Genomic DNA, 14,694 nt, shown 5'->3' with positions numbered 1-14,694 from the left:
CACTGTATCACTGGTGCCGGCCGTGTGCCACAGACCCGGGATTAAATGACCATCTGGGTCTTCACAATTCACACTGGCTGAGTGCGGTTCCAACCACGGGGCACAGTCTGCGTGTGGTCAGGAGTGTACGCTGTTGGGAATACCCCCTAAGGAGAAAGTTTTCACTGTCTATTTTTGACCCCCCAGATGTAACACTTGCCTTCACCTTGTCTAATGTTTAATCCATGTTTATCCAGCATTTTATTGATTAATGGTCTGAGTGAAGTGACAAGGCAGCAGCAGCCTTGAGACCGTGCACGGCACGATGGGGCTGCGGGGGTTGCTCTGCGTGTGCCTGGCGTCCCTGCTCGCCCTGCAGGCTGTGCCTGCTCAGGGTGCACCCACACACAGTCCCAAAGGCGACAAGGTATGTTGGGTGACCCCCTGGGCCAGAAACAGGCAGCTAAGCCTGGAAGGGGCCCCAGAGACCGGGGCTCTCCCCACCCACCTCGACTTCCTCTGAATGGAGAGGACCTCCCAGCAGCACAAGGGAGGTGAGGCCGAGGTATCGAGGATGCAGGCTATGTCCCACTCCCGTCCCTTAACAGGTAGGCCCTGGTCCTGAGCGTTCACACTCACACTTGTCCTGGTTTTGTTTTACAGAAGCAACTGGCTGTGGACACAGTGAGTGAGGGGCTCGGCGAAAGGGTCTGTGGTGGGGCCATCATTGCAGCCTGTTTCTCCTGGGTTTCGGGGCGTGCCCCGGGCAGAGGGACTCCCATCTCCCCCAGATGGGGGCTCTCCCACCCACCTCATGCCCCACGGCATGGCCTCAGGCACAGAGAACAGAACCTGTGTCAGAGCGGGGTGCCAGGGTCTCCCGTGGCTGAGGCCCCATCCCAGGCCACCTCCCGCACGTCCCGCTTTAGGCTGTCGATGGCGTGGTCATCCGGAGTTTGAAAGTCAACTGCAAAGTCACCTCTCGCTTTGCCCACTATGTCATCACCAGCCAAGTGGTCAACAACGCTGATGAAGCCAAGGAAGTGGCCTTCGATGTGGAAATCCCCAGGACGGCCTTCATCAGCGACTTTGCCGTGTGCGTGCCCCGCCTGGTTCGCCAGGCCCAGCCCGAAACCACGGGTCTGAGTGGCGCAACAGGGCAACCCATCCCCTCGTCCCCAGGGGCCACAGGCCGGCCCCAGTTCTGAAGGACTGAGAAGCCCTTCAGGTCTGCTCTGGGCTTCCAGCTTGGAGAGCAAACTAGAGCCTGTGACAGTATGTCTTCAGCCCGGGGCCCAAGGAGCACAGGCCGGCACCCAAGGCTTCTGGCTAGACCCTGTGGCTGCCCACCTCCCTGCCGGGGGCCCCCGAGCGACTCTGGGGGCAGCAGGAGGCTGGCAGGAGATGCTGTCCCACACGTGCTCACCTGGACAGGGCCTCCTCAGCGCCTGGGCCGGGAGCACCTCCAATATGAAGGCCCTGTGGGGCTGGGGAGGGGCACCTCCCTGAGGGCTGCTTCCTCTCTGCAGCACAGCAGATGAAAACGCGTATGTCGGGGACATAAAGGACAAAGTGACTGCGTGGAAGCAGTACCGGAAAGCGGCCGTCTCAGGAGAGAATGCTGGCCTTGTCAGGTGAGTTCTGGGCCCTGCTGGCCCGGTCCCTGGTGCTGCCCTCCGCCGCCAGGATGGATCTGAGGCTGGCTGCAAGGTGCCTCGGGTGGAGGGCAGCCCAGGCTGACGGGAAGGGAGCAAACCGCCCAAACCAACCGCTGGCACAGGGGCTCCGGACGAGGCCTCGCTGGAGAAGTGGGGCCCTGACCCTGGCCAGCCAGCTAAGACAAGAGTGAGCAGTGAAGCTGGGAGCAGTGCTCAAATAAGAGAAGTTGTTTTTGAGGACCATGCTTGAGGTGACAAGGACCTGCACGTCACTTACCATTTGTCTGTTCGTTGCCCCTGGTGGCACATCCAGGGCCTCGGGCAGAACGATGGAGCAGTTCACCATCCACGTCGCCATCGGTCCCCGGAGCAAGGCCACGTTCCGGCTGACCTACGAGGAGGTGCTGAGGCGAAAGCTGATGCAGTACGACATTAACATCAAGGTCAAGCCCAAGCAGCTGGTGCAGAATTTTGAGGTAGATGGCTGGTGATGGCATGCAGGGGCAAGGTCTGGGGAGCCTGGCTGTTGCCTCTTCCTCACTGCGTCTCTGAGCGCTGGCTGGGCACCCACCGTGTGCAGTCCTGGGCCTGAGCACACAGGCAGGGGACCGACTCCTCAGGGTGGGCTCCGATGGCTCTTCATGGGCAGGGAGCCCCCGAACCCTCCAACATCCTCCCTCTTCTGAGCCTCGGCTTGCTCATCTGTCAGATGGGGGTTCTGTGTGTCCCAGCACTGCTGCAAGGATCGTGATCGTGAAAGATATTGAATGTCCAGGGATTCTGTAAATCAAAGTCCTGGGCAGCCCGAGGGGCTGTGATTGTTGCTGGCACCTTAGTGGTGGCCGAGTGAGGGGCGCAGGCACGCACACCTGCATTTGGCCAATATTTTTGGAGGGCCTACGACATGCCAGGCCCTGTGCTGAGAGCTGGGTGGGCTCTGCACACAGTAGGTGGTCAGGATACACGTTGGCTCTTGGCTGAGAGTTGACGACGGCTCCCAAATGGGAGCCTTGGTACAGGGATTGCTTCAATGCCGCAGATCGACGTGGACATCTTTGAGCCCCAGGGGATCAGCAAGCTGGATGCCCAGGCCTCCTTCCTTCCCAAGGAACTGGCAGCCCAACTCATCAAGAAGTCCTTCTCAGGGAAAAAGGTGCGTGGGACGGCTGAGCCCTCAGAGACTTCTCAGCATGGCTGCAGGCCGCCCTAAGGGAGAGAGAGAGGGGAACTCAGCACTTTTGATTCTCAGAGCCGCTTGGCAAAAGCCTGAGGCTGGGGAGGGCACCTATACTGGCTGCCTGGTCTGGGGTGACTTGCTGGCTTGCTTAAGCCTCAGTTTCCTCTTTGCCAGTCTCCCCTCTCCGCAGGAAAGCATTCATGGAAATATAGGGCACGTGTGCAAACCTCAGGATTCCAAGCCCCGGTGTTCTTGGGAACATGCTTAAGTTTGGAAAGGCCTTTGGCCTACCCAGCCACTTGCCACTTGTGGCCTCCCACCCCTCTGTGGGAATCCCAGACGCCCCCTGCTTGCCCCTACCCTGGGTCCTGAGGAGTGTGGCATATGAGTGGGTGATACCCAGCTAGTGCCCTGTTCCTAACTTGCCCTCAACTGGAGCCAGGAGCAAATCGTTTATTCCTCACCCATCTTTGGTAGTAACTCCACAACAATTCACTTAGAAGAAATGTTTCCTACAGTTTTGGAGGGGTTCCTTTGAAACAAAACATGATACCCCAGAGTGTCAGCAAACATGCTTGCTTTCAGTAGGGGACCAAGGGGATGCTCTCTGTCTTCCTAATAATTCTTTTCAAATACTTTTAATGAGCATAGTTTACTTTCATAGCAAACAGAAAGTAAAAAGAAAAGGCTCTTTAAAGAAAATGTGGACAGTACCGAAGTGTAGAACTGTGTCGAGTATACACCACGCCCAGTGTCCCTAAGCACCAGCACCAAGTCCAACCGGACCGCAGTTCCCACTCTGGGCCCTTCCTTCTCTTTGTCTATCCAAGCAGGTTCCATTTTCCAGCACAGTGTTGCTTTTTTCACTCGACAGTGTGAGTTGACAGATGTCTCTCATGCTGCCATTACTCTGTTTTTATTGTGTACCCAAAGTGATGACATGTATAGAAAATCCCAATGATTCAGAAGCACGTGAGCAAAGAAACAGGTCTCCTCTCCTAATACCCACAGGTGTGTACTCTCAGCAGCGAGGCGAGGGGCCCACCAGACTCATTCCTGTGTCTGTGCACCACACACACGCACACACACACACACGCACACACGCACACATCTTACGTTGTTGCAAACCAGTAAGCCTCCCGCCTTCGATGGTTCCAGGGTCATGTGCTTTTCCGTCCCACGGTGGGCCAGCAGCAATCCTGCGCCACGTGCTCTACGACCTTGCTGAATGGGGACTTCAAGGTGACCTACGATGTCAATCGGGACAAGGCCTGTGACCTCCTGGTGAGCCTGAAGCTTCTGGCCCAAGACTCAGAGGGTAGGCAAGGGCAGTGGAAAGAGAGGGCTCACTCGTCCCTTTGTGTTTCAGGTTGCCAATAACCACTTTGCCCACTTCTTTGCTCCTCAAAACCTGAAAAAACTGAACAAGAATGTGGTTTTTGTGATTGACATCAGCTCCTCCATGGAAGGCCAGAAAGTTAAGCAGGTAAACTGCGGTTCTAAAGTTAGCCAGCGGGAGCTTCTTTAGACCCATCGCCCACCCCACACTGGTTTTGCCTCCAGCGTCTGGGTTTGGGACTTCTGCTCCTGGTCAGAGGCAGGGTAATTTAACAGGAAACCCCAGTGGTCAGGGGCTCTGGAATCAGCCACTTCCTCACTGTGCAACTGTGGACAAGTGCATTCACGTCTCCTCAATGGCAAAAGTGGGAGTAAAATGACTGCGTCCACGGGGTCATGGGGGTTCCCAATGCGGGATGCTTGGAAGATGAGACCTGTACCCTGGGCATGCAGGGGTGATTACAGTGGTCCCAGGAGATGGCTCGCGGCCCACTCCCCCAGCGCTCTGGGTGCCCAGTCCACGGCACAGTGAAACCATGGCTGGACACGCAGAGTTTTAGAAACTCAGCCCCCTCGGGTCCTCTGTCTTAATCCTGCCAATCTTGAACTCCTCCTGGTCATTTCCCCCCCCCACACACACAGGGTTCCTTTGCCTTCTCCATCCCCCTCAGGCACCCCAGGGCTCAGCAGGAAGCTCCTCTCCTGGCACCGCCTGCCTGTCCTGTCTATCCCCTCCTGCTTGTCCACCATGTACTTCTACCTTGTGGATCTCTGAACTGGGTATCTGGAGGTGACAGAAGGCACCATCCTGGGGCACTGTCCCTCCACTGACTATCCTGTCCTTACAGACCAAGGAGGCACTCCTTAAAATCCTGGGGGACCTGCGGCCAGGGGACTACTTCGACCTGGTCCTCTTTGGGTCTGCAGTGCAGTCATGGAGGGGCTCGCTGGTGCAGGCAACTGCTGCCAATCTGGAAGCAGCTCGGACCTTCGTGCAGCGCTTCTCCCTGGCCGGGGGTAAGGGCGGGGATCTGGGGCCACCTTGACGTCACCTCTGTCCCCTCAGATTGAGGGCACACACTGATCTGCTTTCTCTTTTTTGCAGCTACAAACCTGAATGGAGGTTTGCTCCAGGGAATTGAGATCTTGAACAAAGCTGAGGGAAGCCTCCCAGAACTCAGCAGCCACGCCTCAATTGTCATCATGTTGACAGATGGCGAGCCCACAGAGGGTAAGCGCCCCGAGGGCTACCTCGAGAGGTGGTGATCTCTTCATTACCAAAGGCATTCAAGCTGAACTGCGAAATACAACCAGTATTTGTCGGCATGCTATTGGGGGCAGAAAGGCTAAGGGCAAAGCCACGCACTGGACTTAAAAGTGAAGTTCAGACCACAAAGTCTGCAGGAGCTCTAAGGTGTTCTTCTGTCCTGAGCTGGGAAACTGGGGAAGTTTCTGCATGACACAGGGTCGCACAGGGCCCAGGAGGATAGGCAGGACTCCTAGGCTGAGTTTAATGAACTACGTATTCGGCACCAAGTGCCAAGCACAGGACTAGGGACCAAGGCCAGACACTAAGAGAACAAGACACATCTTTGCCCTTAAGGAGTCAGGGTGCACTGGGGGAGGCAGACCCAGGAGCAGATGCTCTGTCGGGGGCCCTGAGAGAACAGAGTGCCAGGAGGCCAAAGGACCACAGACAGGCAGGGTCTCAGAAGGCCTCCTGGAGGAAGTGACCCCTGAGCTCAATCTGGAAAAAGGTGAGGTGAAGCAGGAAGGGATCCCTGGCAGAAGGGGCAGCTTGAGCAAAACAAGGTTTGCGCACCGGCAGGGCCTGCCCAGCAAGTGCAGGCACATGCAGAGTAGGTGAAACAGGGTGGAGCAGGCCATGCGAGGAGCCATGGCTTTAGAGCAGAATCAGATCTGCTCATGAGGGATCCATGTAGATGGGCAAAGTCTTCGAGCAGCTCTGTTAGCAGCTCTCCAGTCGCCCAGGTGAGCCAGTGAGAGGTGTTGCCTCGAGATGCCAGTGGGGACGGGAGATGGTCTGACATGGGAGGCCTGGCCCCCAGGGAGGGCGCCCCAAAGTCCCCTCGTGCCCCGCATGCCTGCAAGTCGGCATCCTGTCCCCACCTGGCTGTGTCGCTACAGGCGTGACAGATCAAGCTGAAATTCTCAAGAACGTCCGAGATGCCATCCGGGGCAGGTTCCCACTCTACAACTTGGGCTTCGGCCGTGACGTGGACTTGCACTTCCTGGAGGTCATGTCCCTGGAGAACAACGGACGTGTCCAGAGAATCTACGAGGACCATGATGCCAGCCAGCAGCTGCAGGTGTCCTCCTCCCCCCGCCTCCCAAAGTCATGTCATGGGGAGCACGGCCTTGGCTGCCATGTACCCATCAGTCCAGAGCACATAAAGCTCTGGTGTGGGGTCTGAATTACTTGCGTGACCTCGAGCCAGTTCCTTAACCCCTGAGCCTGCAATTCCTTCTATAAAGTGGGGATCCTGTTGGATGCCTAGGACAAGCCATCAGCTCTGAGGTTGTACCCCACCCCCATCCCTGCAGGGTTTCTACGAGCAGGTAGCCAACCCCCTGCTGAAGGATGTGGAGTTGCTGTACCCTCCGGGTGCTGTCTCGGCCCTGACCCAGCACCGCCATAAACAGTACTACGAAGGCTCAGAGATCATGGTGGCTGGGCGCATCGCTGACCACAAACTGAGCAGCTTCAAGGCAGATGTGCAAGCCTCTGGGGTAAATAGAGGGCTGCGGAGGGTGGAGAGGCACCCAGAGGCACCCAGATGCTATCCCTACCCCTGTGTCCTCCGGGTGGCCTATCTTTCCCCAGAGCAGTGCTCTCACCCACCAGACCACACACACCCCAGGGCCGAGCATTCTTCCAATGCAGGCATCCTGAGGGCAGGCTAGAGTGGGGCCAACATGGCCTTGATTAGCTGTAGTCCCTTGCACCCAACTGGACCATCTGTTATTCCTCACATCATTCCTCTCAAAGCATGAGCGGGTGAGAGGCCAGCCTCTTCCTTCTCAAGTGAAACTATTTCCCGAGCACCTACTATGCGCGCAGCTTTGCACCACGGTGCAGTGCACGTGTGCACGCTGAGTGGTGGAGCAGGGGCGGGGGTCACAGAGACCCGGGATCTAGCCTTGCAGTGTCGTTGAGGGTTCAGAATTCGGGCTTTGGGTGAGAAAAGCTGAGCTAGGCCCTGGCTCCAGCTGAGTGACATTGATCGAATGGGTCCCGTTCTCTAGGCCTTTCTGTACCGTGGGGGTAACACTGCACTGGAGAGTTGTGTGGAGTAAATGAAATAATCCATGTAATAGGCTTATGCGGTGCCTGGTGCATGGGATGCCCCTGGGAAGAGGTGTCCGCATTATCGTAGCTGGGGAGAAAGGGCACATTTGCGGGCTGTGGCATGGGGACACGGCGGGCACCTGGAGGAGCGGGGTGTGGTGGAAGCAGCTACGTGGTGGATCGGCCGGGTGCTTGCTGGCATCCCCCAGACAGAGTAATTCCATGAGGGCAGGGCCTGATCTGCCACCCCTGGGACCCCCAGAGCCTGGGCCAACTTGGTTCACAGAGGATGCTTAGCAACTTCTGTGGAAGGAATGGATGGATGAGGACAAGGAGAGCAGGCTCAGGAAAGGCAAGGGGTGGGGTGATGAGAATGCAGCTGCAGAGACCAGACAGCAGTGGGGCCCCTGAGAGCCCGTCATGGCGCACAGCCTCTCTCCCCCTCGCCTCCCACAGGAGGGCCAAGAATTCAAGACAACCTGCCTGGTGGATGAGGAAGAGATGAAGAAACTGCTCCGAGAGCGGGGCCACGTGCTGGAGAACCACATCGAACGCCTGTGGGCCTACCTCACCATCCAGGAGCTGCTAGCCAAGCGGTACCAGCCTTGCAGTTGCCTGGGGGTGGCGAGCACGACCATCCCAGAGTACCCCCACCCCGGGCCTTTGGACTAAGAGGGGGTGGTTCTGGGCCTTGGAGGTTCTGGACAGGTCAGATCTACTGTCCTTCGACTTTGCTCGCTGAGTTAATATCAACCAGGCAGTCAATAGTGTGGACAGGGCCCGCTGGGGGCAGAGGGCGGCCCGCTGTTTGCCCCCACTAAGCTGCTGTGGGGGAGGCCGCCCTTCACGGTGGGGCTGCTGCGTCCAGACCACTCACGGAATCCTCGCAACGTGCCGAGCAAACTGAGGTTCCGAGAGGTTAGACCACTTGCCAGAATCTCACAGCTGCTGAATTCCCTGTGTCTTTCTGAGGCACGTCCCTCATCCGTGCCAAGCCTCCAGGTTTTCTGTGGGAGGCCTTTAAATCATGAGGTCCCTGAAGACAGCCCCTGAGCGGGGACACTGCAGGGACTTAGTACATGTTTGTTGAACGAGTGAACAAAGGAAGGAAAGGACAAAGCGAGTGCGAGTCCACTGTCGTCCAAGCTGCGGGCTTGCAGCTGCTGTCTGTCTGGTAGGATGAAGCTGGAGGGGCCGGAGAAGGCCAGCGTGTCAGCCAAGGCCCTGCAGATGTCGCTGAATTATCAGTTCGTGACCCCGCTGACCTCCATGACCATCAGGGGCATGGCGGACCAGGACGGCCTGGAGCCCATCATTGACAAGCCCCTGGAGGGTATGGGCTGGCAGAGGGGAGCCTGCGGGCACGGGGAAGCTTCTGAGAGCCAGACACCTCCGGGCATTAATTCTCTTCCCTTTCCCTCCTTTCCAGATTCTCTGCCCTCGGGTGAGTTCTTACAGCATGTTGATCTTCGCAAGGGGCTCTGGGTGGCTGGGCAAGCGGCCTGTGCTCCAGCCCCCAGGCACGCAGCTCCCCACCCCCACACCTGCTCCACCCCACCCTTTCTTGGTCTCTTCCTTCCCTGAGATGCCCTTCCCTGCTTTGCTGCAAACGCGTTGCTGCCTCCTTTGTGCTTGGGGCGCTCTCACACCGCCTGAACGCCTCCACTCCCCGGCCCCCTTCGGGGCCCTGTGCGCGAGCGTCCATCCGCCAGGAGGGCTGGGAGCCCCAGGAGGAGGACCGACCCGGGCCTGACTGGCCTCTGGGCCCAGCTGCGCTTGGGGAACGAGGTGCGTGCCTTTCATGCAGAGTGGGGAGGGTGATGCTGTCCTCTGTTGCTGTCCTCCGCAGAGGTGGTGGGACCCAGAAAGAGTAAGTGGCAGCCATCGTGACGACGCACGTCTGTCTCTACCCCTCTGCTCCACGTGTGGCCACCCCGCAGCGGCGCATTCAGTCCTGAGCAAAGCCCCGGTCATCACCCACCTGCCTGATGAGGAGATAGCCTAGGGCTTTCTTCCTCTGCTCCAGCGTTCCTCGCTGCCTCTCCCTGGGAACCCTCCGAATGTCCCCCTTGACCTGGCCTGGCCTTCTCACCCCCATGCCACCAGCCCCACCAGGTTCCCATGGAAGGAGCCCGAGAGGGGGCCAGGCCACTGCCCTGGGCCGAACTTCCCTTCCCACGTCCCGAGAGGCGTCAAAGGCTCTGTGTCCCTCCTGCCCCTGTGGCCTCAGGCCAGCCCGCTGGGGGGGAGGGGCCTCGGAAAAGGAGCAGCAGCTCCAGGGAAGGCCCAGCTGCCTCCCTTCTAATTGCCATTCACTCTTGCCGTCAGCGTTCGTGCTCGCAGCCTTGCAGCCTTCTCCGACGCGCTCTAGCTCCAACACCCAGCAGTTGCCAAACCGAGTGACCGGCGGTGAGTCCTTGGGAGGGTCTGAGGGACACCCCCGCCTGGCTGAGCCCTCGTCCCCAGCCGGCCCCATCTGCGTAATGCTCAGTCTGATGTACTCCATTGTGCCCCCAGTGGACACGGACCCCCACTTCCTCATCCACGTGCCCCAGAAAGACGACACTCTGTGCTTCAATATCAACGAGGAGCCTGGCGTGGTCCTGAGCCTGGTGCAGGACCCTGACACAGGTATAGGTGACATCACGCCCTCTGCCAGAGAGGGTGGGGTCTGGGCTCCTCTGCCCTCAGTCATGAACAGGAAGGACAGTGGCTGTGGCCTCCACTCCCCACACCCTGTGTACCTGCCACCTGGCTGGGCCCAGCCTGCCTTCTTCACACCCCATTCACCTGCCTGGGCCCTGTACAGGGCCTGCTTCGTGGGCACGTGACCTGTGCAGGTGCACAGGACCGGGCACTTAGAAGGGCTCCATGCTTGGTTTAATGCTCTGCTATTGCATTTTGAAATTCTTAATGATTTTTGAACGAGGGGCCCCTCGTTTTCATATGGTGCCGAGTCCTGCAAGTGATGCAGTGGCCCTGGCCACCCCCTGCCCCGCATGGCTGCAGGGGCCTGGGAGACCAACTCCCCAGCAGGGCCCAGGTGATGGGAACAACGCCCTCTCCATCCCACCCTCCCAGTCCAGGCAGGTCATCTGCTAATGCTGGCTGAGCACATCCTAAGGGCTGGGGACACAGTGGGGACTGAGACAAAGCCCCTGCTCTCACGGAGTCTGGGGAAGGGAGATAAACAGGTGAGCAGATTCTTGGCTGACAGTTTCAGAGCCTGAGATGTGCTGTGTTGAGATAGTGAAGATGGGAGGGGGCTTCTGGCTGCTCAGTTCAGAAGCCCCCTCCCAGGTGTGGAGAGACCCCACAAACTCACCTACAGCACCTACTGTGCCCTGCCCCTGTGTCGGGGTCTGGGGCCACAGAGGAGCAAGCCCAAGGCCCGTCCTCGGGGAGGCGAGACCTCCTCAGGGCCCAGAACTGAGGGCTAAGTCTCGGAGAGGTGGTGTGGCGGGAGGGGAGGGAGGCAGTGCTGTGTGTGGCCTGCACCTGTCCTGAAGGCCTCCTCCCCTTGGGTGGTGAGACCCTCAGAGACCAGAGAGTGTGGGCACGGGTGGGCAGCGGGGACATCGCCCGGGAGGAGGCTGGGCAGGAGCAGACACTGGCCGGCGAGGTCCTCGTGAGAGCCGGCCCCCCTGACCCGGGTGGCCCCTCCCCCCGCTGCAGGCTTCTCGGTGAACGGACAGCTCATTGGCAACGGGGCCAGGAGCCCTGGGAAGCACGAGGGCACGTACTTCGGGAGGCTGGGGATCACAAACCCCGCAACGGGCTTCCAGCTGGAAGTGACGCCTCAGAACATCACACTGAACCCCGGCTCTGGCGGGCCCGTGTTCTCCTGGAGGGACCAGGCCTCGCTGCGGCAGAAGGAGTAACTGCGTGGGGCCGGGGTCTGGGAAGGAAGGCAGGGGTGGGTGTGGTGGGGACCAAGGCGCGCAGCCCCAGAGGCAGCGCTGCTGCCCGCGCCTGCTGGGCCCTCGTCCCCGAGCCGTGTCAGGGGGTGGTATCCCTGCGGCCCCTGTGTGGGCTGTGCAGACATGTCGGGCCCGGTGCTCCACCCCTCCCCCCCACTCCCAACTTCCCTTGGTTCCTGGACGTGTGCTCCGGCCCGGCTGCCTGGATGCCGACACTCCCGTGGCCCCCTCGCCCTGAAGTCCATCCCTGTCTCCACCAAACCAAGCGGACTCATCCCCCCAGGCCCAGAGCAATGGCCACCTCTTCCCTGAAGCCATCCTAGTCTCTTCCTCTGCTGAACTCCAGCGTTCTCTGGGGTGCTCTCTCAGTACCTGTCTTAGTATGCCTTGTTCAGTGTGTGTGTGTTCCCTCCTTCACTCATTCATTCACTCAACAAACTCTGCTGAGCACCGGAGCCCAGTGCTGGGCAGCAGAGCTAAGGGAGAGGTCGGCAGAGTCTGGTGTGCAGGACCCAGGTAATGAGCGGGCGTCAAAGAGCACAGACTCCTCCAAGTCCTGGCTCTGCCCCTCACCAGCTGTGTGACCCTAAGCAAGTGTTTAAACCTCTCTGAGCCCTGATCCTCAGTGGATCAGAGTGGGAACTGAATGATGCAGCTTGCATGGAGGGCTTAGCACAGGGCCTAGCATATACACAATAGCAACACGTGGGAAGGAATATGGAGCAGGTCCCAAGGACAAGAGCAGCTGAATGGACGGGCTGCAGTGCCGCCGCACCTGCCCTCATGGCACCCGGCCCCGCAGGGTGGTGGTGACCATCCACAGGAAGAGGAACCTGGTGGTGTCCGTGGAGGATGGGGGCACCTTCGAGGTCGTCCTGCACCGGGTGTGGAAGGAGAGTGCCATTCGCCAGGACTTCCTGGGCTTCTATGTGCTGGATAGTCACCGGATGTCGGCGCGGACGCATGGGCTGCTGGGTACGGCTGGCTAGGTGGCCAGAGCGGTGGGGTGGGGTATTGAAACCAGAGGACTCACCCTGGGTCAGCTCTGCAGCAGGGCACCAGGACCGGCCCACCTCCAGTGCGGCCTCCAAGGCTCAGAGCTCCAAGTGGGGTCCCAGTGAAGGCTTGTCCCTCAAAAAGGCTGCAATCAAACACAGTGAAACCAAAGGTTAAGTGAGCCTGGGAGCAAGTAAGGAGGGGTCCGATTAGCAAATGGAAAGGTCCAGCGGACTCCCAGAGACCTCCTGGGAGGGTCGTCCGCCACACTGTTTCCCCTCGTGGCCCTCCTGTAGACCCTGCTCTCTACCTCTCAATCCTCTCTCCCCAGCCGGATTCCCTTGGAATTGGTCCAAAAAGATAGGAGGTACAACCACTCGGCAATATATCTGCTTCTTTATAGCAAGTGAACTACAGGTGGCTTTCGATGCCAAAATTTATCAGAAACGATCAAGCCCTTGAAATAAACTGTTCAAACAACTCTCTAAACCTTCAGTGAGTACCCACTGAGTACAAGGCAGCAAGGCCCCCAATGATAACTGCTGTCTCCCATATGCCTTTCCAGGACAATTCTTCCACCCCTTTGATTATAAAGTGTCTGACCTCCACCCAGGCTCCGACCCCACAAAGACAGACGCCACGATGGTGGTGAAGAACCGCCGGCTGACGGTCACCAGGTAGGTGGGCTGCTCCCCCGGCATCTCTGCCCTTGGCCTCCCCCTCACTGGTCCAGGCCTTCCTCCAGGTGTCACGTGGGCAGGGTGGGCTTCCTGGGGAGGTGCAGCCCTGCCAGGTCCAAAAGGTGACCCCAGCTGGCTTGTCTCTCCTCAGGGGCGTGCAGAAAGACTACAGCAAGGACCCTCGGCACGGGGCTGAGGTGACCTGCTGGTTTATCCACAACAATGCGGATGGGCTGATTGACGGCGTTCACACCGACTATATTGTTCCCGACATCTTCTGAGCTCCCAGCCAGCACACCCGTCCTCCCTTGGGACTCTGACAGAGAAGGAGCCTGATGCTGCCCAGGCCACACCTCCCTGTCCAAGCTGGTCTGCTATGTCAAAGCACTTATGACTTCCATTAAAGAGAAGCTATGTCCCGCCCAGACTGGCTGCTTTTGGGGAGGGGAGTGGGTGGCAGGGAGGCAACCCAAGATGATGTCCTCAGAAGGGCTCAGGAGTCACAGCAGACCTGGAGGCCGGGAGGGAACCTGCGCCAGCTCTGCCCCTACCCCACCCTGTTCCCTGCAGCGGCCTGGCCCCATGCCCTCTGAGTGCCTCGGGTGTCTTGTACACACAGCTTCCCCTGCAGGTCCAGAGACTAAAGGACACTCTTACAGCATGTATAGGAATGATCCCCAATAGCTGCAGTTGCCCCAGGGCTTCCTGTAGCCAGGCACTTTGTGGAATTAACTACATGTACACTCCCAGTAGCCCTGGGGGATACTTTTATCACGACCACTTAAAGCCCAGGTTAGGTAATTTGTTCAAAATCACTCGTCCTTTAAGGGGTGGAGCTGGGATTTGAACCCATGCTATCTGACGTCAGCATCTATGTGCTTAATCACCCCATGTAAATACTCCCGTCAGGCTGGGTGGCTGATGGCCAAAGCCTGTTGGGGTTTGGTTCTAGATATCCCAAAGTGTCACTTAACATGAGCATGTGAAAGAAATATATGAAATATATATGGACTTGGGGTCCTGAAGAAGTCCTGCCAGGAGCTAGAGGCTCATCCACTGGGGTCAGGGCCTCAGGAGGCAGTTCCCAGGCCTCCACCCTCCACTGGATTTCCAAGCTGGGGGTTTGGAACCTCTGAGAGCAGGCACGTTTCCTCAAAGCAGAGACTGCCACTACCCAGAAGCTGTGATTTCAGGGGCCAGGAATAGCAGCACACTGACTTCTTGCACCGATGCCGGGAATCACCCCTTCAGAGCTCCTTCCCTGGGCTTTGCCTAGAGGCCCAGCTAAAATCTGACATTACGGGGTGCGAGGAGATGAACTTGCATTTTGGGGAGCCACTGGCCCTTTTGGTGAAGGTTGATGGCCCTCCACCCACTCCTTTCCGAAAGGTTTCTGCTTTTGCTAGCTTCTGTCCAGTTCCCATTCCAAATGAGGCCCGTGAGGGCTCAGATCAACAGTGCAAACGCTGAGGCCCACAGCCTCCCCAGGCCCAGGGACACAGAGCCCTGAGGGGCAGCCAGTGCAGTTTCAGAGCCCAGCCCACTGTCTGGCGTATCCTGGGTTTCTCAGGAGACAGCCGTGGGCTGCCAGCTGACGGGTCACCCTGAGCAAAGTCCTGCCCAGCTAGGGCCTTTT

General features: G+C 58.6%; 1 protein-coding gene across 1 annotated transcript; it reads left to right on the top strand.

Annotated features, from left to right (window-relative positions):
• The first annotated feature begins 315 nt into the window (after positions 1-315).
• Positions 316-13,477, top strand: ITIH1 (inter-alpha-trypsin inhibitor heavy chain 1). Its single transcript, XM_057706696.1, has 22 exons — positions 316-406; positions 643-663; positions 909-1,075; positions 1,509-1,613; positions 1,951-2,113; positions 2,677-2,790; positions 3,973-4,098; positions 4,184-4,300; positions 5,001-5,169; positions 5,258-5,383; positions 6,301-6,482; positions 6,718-6,903; positions 7,919-8,058; positions 8,641-8,795; positions 8,892-8,906; positions 9,312-9,332; positions 9,791-9,871; positions 9,980-10,093; positions 11,138-11,339; positions 12,185-12,357; positions 12,944-13,055; positions 13,210-13,477. Exons 5-22 carry the CDS (start codon positions 1,967-1,969, stop codon positions 13,337-13,339), a joined length of 2,310 nt encoding a protein of 769 aa, XP_057562679.1. The 5' UTR covers positions 316-406; positions 643-663; positions 909-1,075; positions 1,509-1,613; positions 1,951-1,966; the 3' UTR covers positions 13,340-13,477.
• The last annotated feature ends 1,217 nt before the right edge of the window (positions 13,478-14,694 follow it).

Source organism: Hippopotamus amphibius, chromosome 13, assembly GCF_030028045.1.
Source record: "Hippopotamus amphibius kiboko isolate mHipAmp2 chromosome 13, mHipAmp2.hap2, whole genome shotgun sequence".
NCBI classification, from domain to species: domain Eukaryota; kingdom Metazoa; phylum Chordata; class Mammalia; order Artiodactyla; family Hippopotamidae; genus Hippopotamus; species Hippopotamus amphibius.
Note: the sequence above shows the minus strand (reverse complement) of the source record. Positions and strands in the feature narration are given on the sequence as shown.